The sequence below is a fragment of the Orycteropus afer genome, unplaced genomic scaffold (genome assembly GCF_000298275.1).
Source record: "Orycteropus afer afer isolate SDZICR_OR568_19922 unplaced genomic scaffold, OryAfe1.0 scaffold00136, whole genome shotgun sequence".
Taxonomy (NCBI): domain Eukaryota; kingdom Metazoa; phylum Chordata; class Mammalia; order Tubulidentata; family Orycteropodidae; genus Orycteropus; species Orycteropus afer.
This window is the reverse complement of record NW_006921723.1, coordinates 5,305,724-5,320,069: the sequence shown is the minus strand read 5'-3', so window position 1 is coordinate 5,320,069 and position 14,346 is coordinate 5,305,724. Positions and strand designations below refer to the sequence as shown.

The 14,346-nt window shown below is 47.3% G+C and overlaps 1 protein-coding gene across 1 annotated transcript in view; it reads right to left on the bottom strand.

The window, feature by feature from the left end:
• Window positions 1–14,346, bottom strand: part of PRKCZ (protein kinase C zeta) — a 187,643-nt gene that overhangs the window by 150,697 nt on the left and 22,600 nt on the right. The window contains exons 2-4 of the mRNA XM_007945431.2: window positions 8,268–8,389; window positions 5,935–6,024; window positions 4,182–4,232 (exon numbers count right to left, since the gene is read on the bottom strand). Of these exons, the coding sequence (XP_007943622.1) occupies window positions 4,182–4,232; window positions 5,935–6,024; window positions 8,268–8,389 (263 nt within the window). The remainder of the gene's footprint in view (window positions 1–4,181; window positions 4,233–5,934; window positions 6,025–8,267; window positions 8,390–14,346) is intronic.

Below are 14,346 nucleotides of genomic sequence, written 5' to 3'. Positions count from 1 at the left end.
TCATGGGGAATAACTACCACCAGCTGCCCAGCCACTCAACCAGGCCCAGCCAAGTTGACACAAAAACATAACCACCACAATTCCACAATTTCAACGTGGCACCTGTAGAGATCTTCAGTGGGTGGTATCTATACAGGTCTCCTCCAATGAGTGGCTCCAGTCCCCTAGGTCCTGAGTGGATTATATACAGATTCACTTCACTTGTCAACTGTCTCATTATCTGGCATTTTGTATTTACGACAACAGTAAAAAATCTATCTGACTATTTTGCACATCAACAATGTATGTCTGGCAGTTAATGCCAAGCTGCTTGGCAAAAGTTACGTTGGCTGTGATGATTAAGGTTATATGTCAACCCGGCTGGGCCATGATTCCCAGTGGTTTGTCTGTTAGGTAATGATGTAATTTGAGTGTTATATAATGAGGTTGCCATGTTCCATTTTGTGATCTGGATGTGGTCATCCTCCATTTTTGCATAACATCAATTTTTACATAATGATCTGGTCTTTGGAACCTAACACATCTGTAAGTGAGGAGTGGGTGTAAATTTTTGTCATTTTAAGTGGCCCACTATATGGCACTTTGTTCTGGCAGCCCTGGTGTACTCATGCACCATCCCTCACCCTTGCACACCACCCGGCCTAGCAGGTTAGTCCATGACAAGGATACCCATAAGCAGTGAGAGAGACACCTGCCAACCACTCTCATGCTCCCTAGCAATGGTGTCACTATGGGGGTGCTTGGAGTACAGACAGTACCAGGTGACACTATCAGAGGAAATGACACTAAAATGATTGTCTATAAACTTTTTTGTGTAGTGTTTCAGCAGAAACTTATTATTTTTATAAAAATATCCCTATAGTTAGTTATAACAACAAAAGTATTTTTTTAAGTCCAGCTTAGTCTTATCAATATACCTACAAGGCTAAAACGCTATGCTGATATACCTTTTGAACCTTCTATTGAGAGCTCTGGTGGCATAGCCCTAAGGCATATGACTGCTAACCAGAAGGCTGGCAGTTCAAATCCACCAGCCACTCCTCAGAAGAAAGGTTGGGCAATCTACCTGTAGTGAGACTGTCTTGGAAACCCAAGGAGGGGTCGTTATGAGTCAGATCTGACTCTATAGCAGTGAGTTTGGTTTTTTTGGTATTGCACTCTGGAAGGAGTGCTCTGGTAGCACAGTGCCTAAGACATCTGACTGCTAACCAGAAGGTTGGTGGTTCAAACTCACCAGCCAGTCCACAGAACCAAAACTGGGCAATCTACTTCCGTAAAGATTTACCACCTTGGAAACCCAATAGGGGTCACTGTGAGTCAGAAACAACTCGACAGCAGTGGGTTTGGTTATTGCACTCTGGGCAGAGCTGTCATTATTACCCAATCGCAATGATGCTTCGAATCATGTGGTTTCATCTGTGCACACTACAAGCATGTGCTGTTTCTGTTGCTGCTGCTATTTTTACAGTCTGATGTCAAATTTTCTGGTGTTTTAGCAACAATATTGTGGTAAGTAATATCTGTGAACTTATATCAATAACTTTTGAGAATGAAGTAGGAATTAAAGGAAAAGGAAAGGAAAAAAAGGCTTCTGCTCAGTTACTAATAATGTAACTAATAATGTGATTGGATGTAGAAACCAGTTTTGTTGTCAGTGTTCATATCATCTAAAAAATATTACATGTAAGCAATTTACAACTATATTTATCACATATTAACCTATGATTAAAATTGCTGATAAATATGACTAAGGATTCTGCATGATTTGGTATGGGAGGAGGTCCATGGGGGGGTGACACCATGAGTTACTGCACTGGGTGACACCAACCCTAGTAGACCACTGCCCCCTGGAACCCACTGGTGGAATGGTCTCCACAACACTGAGTCACAGGGCCACCCTTGGTAAGCATCCACGTGCTCACTGCCAGGCAGACAGTTCTTCCTGAGACAGACACACATTCTCTGAATTCCTGCCTGGTGATTGCAGCCTCACCCACATGCTCACCTTCTAGCAGAGACCCCTCATAGGGTGTCCTGTGACCTCTCATGCCCCATTCATACTCTGCAGACCCAAACAAACAGGTGGTTGGCTCCGGTTGAGCCATAGGTGGGTGTGGTCACCATCCCCACAGTGATAGGGCAGGAGGAGGGAGTTCACAGACAGAGGGTGCAAACTGAGGCACTAAGTGATGGAGGCAGGCCTGGCTAAGCGGAAGGTAGTATCATGCTCTGGATCTGGCAAAGCCAAGACTGAAGCTCAGAAGGGGCGTGGCTCCCTGGGCCCTGCTGGTCACATGGCTGGTGAGCAACATCTCTGGATGTGAGCAGTTTGAGGTTCAAGGTAAGACAAAGAGACACAGACATGAAGTCACTACAGCCAATGGGCCACCCAAGTGTCCCTCCTGTGACTTCAGCAAGTCAAGGACACAGAGTGTGGTAGAGGGGAGCCACACCTACCTAGTGGCAGGCCTTCTTATCTCCTCTGTATCCGCAAGGACAGGAGAGCTGTCAGAGCACAGCAATGACCTTCTAGGGGCATGCGCCTCTCCCCACGACATGGGGACCTTAAGGGTGGGTCCCAGAGCAGCAGGTATATCCCCTACCTCTGTTCTGCAAACTCAGGTGGCTCCTCACATGGGAATGTCACTGGCACAGCCAGGCCCTGGGGAGATGAGGACTCTGAAACCCAACTGACTCTGAGGCCTCCTCCACTCAACTCCTCTCTGCTGCCTGGGGGTGCCTGCAAGCTCCCTGGGACAGGGATCAGCTGTCCTCCAGCTCCACACCTGCCTGTCCTTGCCTGCCTCTCCATGGTACTCCCTGCAGGACTCACCTTATAAACACTCTCCTTGGCCCTGTACCTTGCCACTCCAAGCCACTTCCACTGGAAGCACAACTGTACACTCAAGTGTCTGGGGCAGCTTGGACATGTCAGCTTGATCCAGAGAGTTCTTATCCCCACCTCTTTGCCTTCCCAACATGTCTTCCTACCCCCGAATCTATCCCTCCGCACCCCTCCCTCATACTGGATCTCTCACCACTGATAGTGCACATTTTGTTTATCCTGTGTGCCATCTATCTCCCTATCAGGACTGGGGCTCCCACCAGCCCTCTGAGATGGCCCCTGGCACTAAGAAGGCATACCAGTGCCCCTGCTCCCAACCAGAAACCCACATATCTGGATGGATCTGCAGCTTCACTGGCCAAGAGCTTCCAAAGCTGCATCTTCAGCCCGAACTTCTCCCCCAAATCCAAGACCTACACCCAACTGCCCATGCAGCATCTTCATCAGGTGTCCAGTGGGCAGCTCAGACTAGCTCCATTCAAACATGCCCCAATCCTGTCTGGCTATAGCACTTCAGGTGGGCAGCGGGTCTGTCTAGGCAGGATGGTCAACCAAGAACCCTCCCCAGAGCCAAGATAGGGAGCTCTTGCTGGGAAGGGGGAACAAGCCAAGTATGAACAAGTAAGTGGCCACATGGTCCCAGGATTTCCCACCCACCAGGACGGAGCTCTGTGGCACTAAGACTCAAGGTAGAACAGCGCCTTGTTGGTCGATGTAAGGCTCAGTGACTTGCTCTAGAGGATGGTGTGGGGCACAACTGCTTCCCCAACCAAGAGTCTGGGGCCCAGAGGCCTCTGGGATGCAGTTAGAAGCCAGGTCAGAAAGCTCCTCTGACCCCTCTGCTCCTGGCTGGACTCACCTCCCTCCATCTGTTACTCAGGGACCACTAGAGAAACAGAAGAGAGGCTATTCCCCTACCTACCCCACCCCGAGGGCACTAGTACAGATAAGGAGAGGATTGTGGTCACTGACTAGATGACCAGATTTGGGGGCAGCCAGAAATTGGGGCAGATGGACAGGAGGGGTCTGGGGGGCCTTCCATCCTGGAAGGGAGGGATCAGGTCATTTCCTGGATTTTCATTTTGCCACCAACTGAGCAAGCCAGTCCCCTACCCCGATGACAGGGGCTCAGCAGCCAGAACATACATGTACAGGATAAAGACCAGGGCCCCAGCCCAGGGAACCCCACCCAGGGCTACGTCCACTAGTGGGCTCTGACTTCCCACAGGGGCCAGGCCCCCAAGTCACATTCTGCAGGAAGCATCATCTCATCTCGACACCAGCAACAACCAGCTCAACCCCACAGAGCACAACAGACAAGCATCATGGTACTCACTGTCTTCTCCAGGGCAGGGCATGCCGGGCTGCTCGGGGATGCTGGGAAACACTGCACACAAAAGAAGAGAATTAGTGCCAATGTGGGGGGCCAGTGAGCCTATCTCTCTCTCATCATAAGCCCATGCTGCACAAGGTCGACCAGAAGCATGTTCTCCCGAGCCCTGATGTTGGCAGGAAGAACCAGCTCTTGGGTGATGCCTGCTAAGCAGCATGATGCAAACCCAAGTACATCTATGCACACCAAATTCCATTTTATAAGACTCCAAGCACACTAGGAAATTCAAGTGGAAAAAGCAACTAGAGGACTCAAGATAACAAAGTTACCAAATTGACTTTCAACTACTTTGAAAAATGATTTTTTTTCTTTTGTTTTTTGGAAAGGCGATTTTTAAAAGCACATTAGATTCAATTTCTTTATATTCAAGGCCAAGTTCAAACTTAAATATTGTAAAATCTGTCCTGAGCTTCCACAAAAAAATTACTGAAAGAAAAGTTACAAAAGTATTAAAACGTAGCTACAACAAACTTTTTCTTAGGCTGGAAAATAAAGTAGATTTCCACAGCACCAGAGTCTTCAAAGTGGAGACACAACCAGTGTGGTCACCATCCGAGTAACACAGCAGACTGTGGCTGGCTTTAGGTTAAAAACCCCAGTTACTACTAAGCTTCAGTTAAGGGTGATGGGAGATTTGCAAATGGATAATGGCAATGGTTGAAAAACATGATAAATGTGAAACGTCACAGAATTGTACACATAAACAGTGTTGGTGTGGTAAATGAAGTTACATCCATATGAACATGTCATGTCACAGAACTGTACACATGAAGAATGTTGGTATGGTAAACTATGTTACACCCATATTTAGTACTATTAAAAAATGAGGGGGAAAAAACTCATTTCTATTAAGTGTGACAAAAACTGTATATTTTAACCACTGGCCCAGTGTCAGGGACAGTGACTGATTCAACAGGAAATTGGATGGTTTTTGCTCTAGTGCCTGCTCTGAGTGGTGTTCTGTGCCCAGTCCTGGCAAAGAGCCACTACCAACAGAATCACACTCTCTCAGTCCCCAAGATACCTCAAGGAACCTCAAAAATGTCAGCGACCCAGTTTGAAAACCCTGTCTTCAAAAGATTTCACCTGGGGTGATCGCACTCACCTGTCCCATCATCCAGTTTAGTAATCAGCTTGGAGCTTAAAAAACTGAGGCTGCTGTAAGCCTACAGGAAGTCCCAAGGGGAAGCAGGACAGGACTCAAATTGGTCCCCAAGCAATGTGTGTGTCAGGGGGTGAGGCAACAGCTCCACCCACCAGCACCAGTGCCGAACAGGTAAGCTGCAAGCCAGTAAAAGGTAGAGGGTGAGCGAGGCCAGGCATCTGCCACCCCAGCAGGTCCCAGCTCCCAGAAAGGATGGCCATGAGGATGAGAGCCGGGAACTGGGTCAAGGGCACACTTCTGTGTCCTATGAGATGCCACCTCTGCTGCACCCAATCTTATGGAATCTTTCCCAGTAAAAATAATGTTTATTTAGGTCAATAAAACGTTATAGAAAAAAACAGAACCAAACGGCATTGGAGTCAACATGCCCAAATTCTCAGGCTTCATAACATTTTAAACCATGGCCCTCCATGTGGCCTCCAGCCCCCATGTGCCCTGGCCAAGCTGCCCATGCCCACCTGAGCCCCCACCTCTGCAGGCCACAGGGGGCAGACATAGCGCCCCCCCCCCCCGCGCCCATGGGTCACTCACCATGAATGATGAGCCCTTCGTCCCTACGCTGACAGGACAGGCGGAAGGCCTCTTCCAGCTCCATCTGGGAGGACACGGTACAGGGGTCACCTGGGCAGGGCAGGAGATATAGCTGAGGCTGGCATGAAGGACTGCCATGAGTTCAGGCAGGTAAGTCTTCCCCACTCAAGCCAGCCCCCCAGAGCTTGAGAGGTCCGAGAGCTGCCAGCTCAACCATGCTAGGTTGAACTGACAGCCCAGCCCAAGGTTTCTGTCAGAGACAGTCAGCCTCCTAGAGGGAGATGAGCCCACCTAGGACCCTGGAAACACTTGCATGGAGAACCCAGAAATGCTGCCTGCCTCGCCCAAGCAGCCAACAATACTAGAACATTCTCCTTCAGTCAGTCTTAAGACAGAAGGGAAAGGGCTTCTCCCCTCTCTTACATGTCAGGAAGGAGCTGTGTCTAGAACCAATGTCATGGCTGACCGCTTACAACAGAAAGGAGAGAAGAGGGATTCAGATCCCTAACACTGTTGAAAGATGGGTACTCCTTTATATCGGTTTGTATAAACATGTGCACCTGTGTGTATTTACAGATTACAGAGCAGTGCACACTCAGCTGGAGGAAGCAGCCCCATGTGCAGATAGCAGTGCCTAATAACTGACCCCCACCCGCCCTGCCACCATGTGGCAGGCACCAGGCCAGTCCATCCATCCTCCCTGGGAAGCACTGAGGCCCCATCATGTCTTCGACCACCAGCTGTAGCTGTGTGGGAGAGGGGATCCTTGTCACCCAGCTGCCCAGGGCGTGTGTCTGTCTGTCAGCCCTAGTCACAGACCACAGATGCTCTGTCCTGACTCTCAGCCCCTCCAGCACAATGTCAACATCTCAGGAATCCCATTCAGATCAGTAAAGTTCATGTTCTAGGGTTACAGGAGCTCTGACTGCCCAGGATGACCCTTCCAGGTCACACTTCCGCCCTGCCCTCCAGTTCCATGTCACTGTGAAATACAGAATACCTCCCACCCCCATGGCTGCTCCTGCCAGGGCAGACAGTCACCAAAAGAAACAGCAGAGTTCCATCCAAGAAGAAAGGAAATATTTTTTTTTTCTTTTTTCAGATGGTTGAGGCCAGTTCTTGTTCAATTAAAAATACACATCAGTATAGCTATTGGAAGGAAAAGAAATGAAAGGCTCTACTTTTAAAACCAAGTGCCTGCAGCTTGCCAGAGGGGTGGGTGAAAACATGTTAAAATGATGTAATAGTGGAAGAAAGGCCTGGCCATCTACTTCCATAAAGATTACAGCCAATTAAATTCTACGGAGCAGTTCTGCTCTGTCACACATGGGATCACCACAAATCGGAACTGACTCAACGGCTATGAGTTTCAATTTGGCTTTTAGTAGCCATATCCAAAAATAAAGAAAAAGGAACGACTAAAATTAGCCTTATCATATTTTCCTTAATCCAATATAGCTAAAGTATTATCATGGCACATGCAATAAAAATAAAAATTATTAATGGGGAAAAAAAAAATTCCATGACAGCAGCAAGGTATTCTGTGGGCCTTTTAGCCATAGAACATCAGCCTCTTGCTGAACCAGTCCCAATAAGTAACCCAGCACCACAGACACTTCTCCCAGGCCCAGCAGCCACCTTCCCAACCACAGTAGTGTGAGTGTGTGTAGTGTGTGTGTGTGTGTGTATGTTAGTGAATGAGCAAAAGAGGCCATGGGGAGAGAGGAGAGAGATGGAGACTGAGGAAAAGAGAGGGAAGGCGGGAGAGACAGGCGGAAAAAGAGAAACAAACATAGAGAGACAGGAAAAGAGAGACAGAAAGGGGGGAGCAACAGACAGAAGGGGTCGAGACATCATAGGGCTCTAGCTGCACTCACCCTCCCTCCCCACGTTTCCTGAGAAAATGAAGAGCTCCTGCTTCCTTCCCAATCACTCTCTGGAAAAAGCCATAATTTGAGGAAGGAAGGTCAGGTAAGGAGGGAAACGACCCACCCAGGTGGATGGGGAGACCTCTGTAGCTCTATTCCTAGTGCTCAAATCCAGGGTGTTGGGTAGCGCCCCCCCCCCATGCCCACTGGATGTCCGTCAGCACGGCCCCACCCATCAGCACAACCCCACCCCAACAGTCAGGTTCAATTTTTAATCACTGGCAACCAATCTCCCTCCAGGAAATCGTTTCCTGCAGTCCTTAAGGTCCCTACTGCACAAGTTTAACTCCCTGGTTTTCAATATCCCCACAGAGATGCCTAACAAACACTGTGCACAGAGAGCTGGCCTGGCTAAGACTGACAAATGGTGGGGCACAAGAAGAGAGAAAGGGCATGCAGGGCTACCTTCATCGTCGACCCACTTGAGGGTGAGCGGCTGCCCCTGGCGTAGGCGGCACATCTCCCGCACGTCCTCACAGAGCTCTTCAAAGGTGATCGCTGCATCCAGACTGGTGATCAGGATGTCCCTAGGCACAAAGAACACGCACATTTCACCACAGGGAGAACTAAACTCAGCGTGATACCAGTTGTGGATTGACAAGTTATTGATTAAATGGAGCTTCTGGGTGGTAAACTAGCTCAGCTGCCAACCAAATGGCTGGAGGTTCAAGTCCACCGACATGCCTTGGAAGAAAGGCCTGGCAATCAATCCACTTCCAAAAATATCAGCCATGGCAAACTCTCTGAAGCACAGTTCTATTTTGACGCACATGGGGTCACCATTGGTCAAAGACAACTCAACAGCGAGTGGTCATTTTTTAATTGATTAAACAAATAAAATGGAATCTTTTTCCCAAAGAACTTATTATAGAACACACATACAAAATAAAACCACTGACCAAAGTTTTAAACTACCATCATGAATTCCCTTGTACACAGAAGAAATCTCTCCATTCACTGTATTAACATGTGTAAATCACACAGAAAATTCGAGGTTAGAGTCCCAAAGGGGAAACCCTTGGGCCAGAGAGCCAGCCACTCACCCCACCCCCCACCCCACAGTAGAAAGCGGGGCAGCAGTGTCTGCCTGGGCACCAGATTCAAGGATTCAAGTTCTGGCCTGAAAGAAGTGCCAGGCTGTGTTCAAGATCATCTGTGCTATGAATTTAAAGGAACCTGATAACCCCCCCGCCACACTCACAAACCTCACTACCACAAACAGTGACATGAGACATCATCCATGGGAATGAGGACTTCAAGGAGCAAGAGGAGATGAAAACTGGGAGAAAGGGTTAAGGAATTTAATCTTTTTTTAAAAAAACTCAGGAAGGATGGTTCACACACCCTCCACATGACTACCACATAATATCAGGCATGTTTTTGAAAACCCAGAGTCACAGTATGCAGCCTTATAGCTTTTCATCAAATATGGGATATTGAACCTTGATAGCTGGGTGTTATGGACTGAAATGTGTCCCCTAAGAGAGCTGAAGTCCTGATCCCAGGACCTGTGAATGTGGCCTGTTTGGAAATAGGGTCTCTATAGATGTTATCAGTTAACATGAGGTCATATTGGAGTAGGATGGATCCCAATTCTAACTGAGTAGTGTCCTTATAAAAGAGGAAAGACACAGAGACAGAGGAAGGACACCCTGTGAAGATGCATCTTAGGGGCTCTGGTGGCATAGTGCCTTAAGATGCATCTACAAGCCAGAAAACTGGAGCCACCAGGAGATTGTCTTTGAGTCTCAGAAGGAATTGACAAGGCTGACACCCTGGTCTCAGACTCCTAGCCTCCAGAACTATGAGACAATAAATTTCTATGCTCATAACCCAGCAGGGTATGGTCCTTTGCTCTGGCAGTTCCAGGAAACTAATATGCTGGGGATGGCACAGGGATTCCCAGTCACCCCAAACTCTAGAAATACAAGTTCTGCTTACTGTTAGCACAGATGGCTTTCCCAATCAAGGTTATCAGACCTCCATCCCACCAATGCTTATCAAGAAGTCTATCCACAAGATTATGGACTCAGGACAACCGAGATGGCAGCCAGCCCGCTGGGCCCCAGTACAGAAGCAGAAGCCCAGGGCAGAGGCCTCACTCACCGTCACCAGGAGGCCCATTGGAACCAGCAACCCTCTGCTCAGGGACCCTCAGCAACTGCTTTAAGCTCATTATAGAAATTAACTCAGCTAGTCCTCACAACAGAGATGAAGAAACTGAGGCACAGAGGGGTCACCCTGAGGTCAGCCAGGCCTTTTGCCTCTGTGATGTGTGGGAGTCAAGGCTGGTCATCCTTAGCAATTGGCCCTTCACCTCCCCTCCCCTAGAGCAAGCCCTCAGCTCTAGTGAAAGCTGTTATCTTTCCTAATTCCTCAGGACCTGCAGTCCAGGTGAGTGGTTCTAGTAAAAATCTTAGCCTTTTGGGAGTCCCTGACACCAGCCTGGACAACTGCCTTCCTGTAACCCAATGTCAATGATTTGGGCTCCATCCTGTCCCCCACCACATCTCCATCACCACTCCCAATCATATCCGAATCCTCAATTCAAGCAGCGGGCCACACGACCACACCTCCAGTCTTTGTAGAAGCACATTTTGGCCACGTTACCACATCTGATGCACTGACCCTCCCTTTTTTCCACCCCCTCCCACCCTCATGCTCCCTTCCTCCAGCCTAAATGTAGAGTGTCCTTTCTACATCCCTTGACATGCCCTGAGCTCTCTAGACACACTTTATCCACAGCATTTGTCCAGCCACACACCACTGTGATTGAGCCTGACTGTCTACTCCCATGACGCTGCACCTGAGACGCCCAACTGTGCCCAGAAAACAACCACACCTCTGACTCCACCCTAAAACCATGGCCACAGGGCACAAAAGGGTACATGGCATGACTCACACTCTAGTGCATCCACTTCCCAAGCCCAGATGGATAACAGCAGAACTTCCTTCATCCAAACTTCAAAGCCTTCCAGCCATAACTTTTGTCCTCGGAAGCAGCGTGGGAACCTCTCACCTCACCATCCAACTCTGTGTTGATGTGCCCTCCACTGGCCTCCCTACATGCCTTGGTTGGGAGGCCCCACACAGGTGACTTACTTCTGGGGATTTGTCTGTGCAATTCTCAGACTGCTTAGGAGAGTACTAACACCTGCAAAGCACAAAACTGGGCTGATTGGCATGGTCTAGTCAAGGAGGAACCCCTTCCTGAGACCATCAGCAGCCCCCTCCTGAGACCATCAGCTTCTCCCCAGCAGCCCCCTCCCCAGATCATCAGCTACTCCTTCAGCAGCTGCACAGCTGTTCACACACTCCCTTTGGGAAGGAAACCCAGGCTACCAACCCCATTTCTTGTAAAAGTATCTGCAGCTGCTGCCTCTATCTATCCCCTAAAAGACTCCAGCCCTTGATTGTACCCTCAGACCTTCTAATCACATAATCTCAGAGTCAAATGAACCCCTACAATCCCTACTTTGATCTTTTTTCCTCTGGTGACCCTGAGATATCTCCAAGGATGTCAGAAGTTCCTCTCAAGTTCATCATGGCCACTAACTCCCTCCACCTCCAAACCTGCGCATCTAGGGAAAGAGTTTCGCCTCTCATCTCCAAGGCACATCAACCCATGCCAACCCAGGTCAAGTTGGGGTAACTTCAGCTTTCACTGGCTCCCAATCTCAATGCTTCTAACAGTGTCCCCACTCATGCCCCTCCAAGGATCCATGGTCACATGGCTCCCCCAGACCATGAGAAGGATTCAGCCCCAAATAGCTAGGCTGGCCTGCTCCCTCCCTTACAACTCCAAAGTCCCAGGCACCCACAGGCTCTGAACAGTGCATAGAAGGGTCTCAGTAAAAATTCTAGAATAAAAGTCTGCACTGGGGAGAACCAGAAGCCAAGCACATCTATGACCCTAATCTACCTAGAAGGAGCTCTGGTAGCATAAACGGTTAAGTGCTTGGCTGCTAACCCAAAGACTGGTGGTTTGAACTCATCCAGACCTGGAGACTTGCTTCTGTAAAGATTATAGCCTGGAGGGGTGGGGAGGGAGGTGTTTTCTGGTAAGATAGGAGAATAGGCAGACAAACTACACAGACACTTCAACAAAGAAAAGAGGGACCAATTAACAGATACAGAAGGTAGTCCTGGAGCCCTGAGCTTTGAAAGGAAAGATACAGAAGTGGACTAAACTCCAACTAGTATAAAAAGTTGCAAGAAAACACTGAAAAAGGAGACATACGGAGCTGCAGCCTGTTAGCAATCCTGATAGCACAGACAGCTTAGATATTGCCAAGCGGTGTTAGGACCTAAGAATTAACCTAAAAATCAGCCCTGCTAGCCAGGGGCTGCGTGGAGGACTGGCCAGTGAATAAAAGAGGAAGCAGTGAAGAGGGAGATAGGTGAGCTGTGGACTTTTGGTTGTCTGGAAGGCACAGCCATTTTGAATGTTTACAAGCAGTTTTGACCATTTTGAATATTTAAAGTGATAGCATTCTCTCAGATTCCAGGGACCTATGAACAGGCTCTACTTGCTGGACCTCAAGGACATTCTGGACACGAATGACTGGAAAGGTGCAATATTCCCATTACTCTAAAGCCCCACACCCTCTTAGTGAATGGATGCATGGCCATCCCTCACTCCCACCCACCTGCTGGGCCAGCAGGAATTCCATCCAAGTCTGTGTGCTCTGACAAAGCCTGATTGCCCTGTCCCACTCTGCCAAGATTTTTTTTTCTTTTTTTTTTAGTTTGTTTGTTTTTGTCTGTTTTAAAAATATTAGTATTATTTTTTTTCTTTTCCGCTCTTTTCATTATTATTCTTCCCCCCTTCTCAGGTTCTAGTTTTCAGCTTTTCCTCTCTTCCCTTTCCTGGTTCCCTTCTTTTTCTTTCTTGTGGTTCTCCCTATTCCTTGTTCTTCTTTTTGCACCTTTCCCATTTTTTCCTTCATTATTGTTCTACTCTACCTCTTTTCTCTTATTCCCCCCACCCAAGATATTGCTGTTTTCCCCCCTTTTCTATTCATATTTCTTTTCATTTTTAATAGTATTTCTTTAAATATTTTATCTCGCTTACTGCCTTTACTCTTCTTTTTTTCTTTCCTTTTACTCTTTCTGGTGACTCTTCCTGTGTTTACACATTATATATATATATTTGTCTTGGGAGCTCTGGTAGCATAGTGGCTAAGGCACTTGACTGCTAACCAGAAGGCTGGCAGTTCAAACCCACCAGCCACTCCTCGGAAGGAAGGTTGGGCAATCCTACTTCCGTAGTGATACTGCCTCGGAAACCCAAGGAGGGGTCTCTATGAGTCGGGGTTGACTCGACGGCAAATAACAACAACAACAACAACAACAAATATTTGTCTTCTTGATTTTACTTTTTTGATGGTTTTTTGATTGTTGTTTTTGTCTGAGTGGGAGATAGCAACTGTGCCCCTATGAGGCAACAACACCCATACCTCCTGCAGCTCCACTTAGTGAGAACCACCACTTCCTTCTGCACCAATTGGCAATGATACACAATCACCAGTAAGAGCCTGACTCACCCTTAACTGCTCTTCACAAACAGTAAACAGAGACCTGTGCAGCCACTCTCATTCTCTATCACACCCACTGGGAGACAGGTGGTGAGTGCACAAGCACTGCCAACTAGCAAATAGAGGAGCACAGTACCCTGCTTACTCAGATACATACAAAAAAAAAAAAAAAAGGAAATCTTGGGCAAATCACTTCAACATACAATCACCAATTAAATATAAATACAACAAAGTACAATGTCTCGGAGACAAAAGACCATCACAGTACACACAAAGAAGCAAAATAAAGCAGTAGAAATAAGGGACCAGGATATACACCCAGAAAACATCCTTGAGGAAGAAGCAGCATTGGAACTCCCTGATAAGGAATTCAAAATAATTATATTTAGGTACCTTCAACGGATTGAGAGACAGATTAAGGAAAATACTGAGAAATTTAAGGAAAACACAGACAAAACCCTAGAACAATTTCAGAAGAAAATATAAGAACAAAATGACAAAAATAAATGAAAAATGAGAAATGATACAAATCTACAGATAGAAATCCAGAAGATCAATACTGAATTTTCAGAAATAGGTAACACATTGAAAGGGCAAAGGAGTAGCATCGAATAAATGGAAGGCAGAATTAATGAGACTGAAGACAAATACCTGAATATGTCTTTGGAAAAGGATCAATCAGAAAAAAAGATCAAAACAAAATGAAGAATGCCAAAGATTCATGTGGGATACCATGTGAACCACCTTGATGGCAGTGAGTTTTTTTTTTTTTTTTCTTTTAAATAGGAATTCCACAAGAGGAAGAGAAAAATAAAACCATTGCGAAAATTGTCCAAGACTGTTGGAAGAGAAATTCCCTGATATGATGAAAGATGAGAATATATCCATTCAGGAAGTCCAACAAACCCCAAACAGGATAGACCCCAAAAGAAAATCACCAAGACATA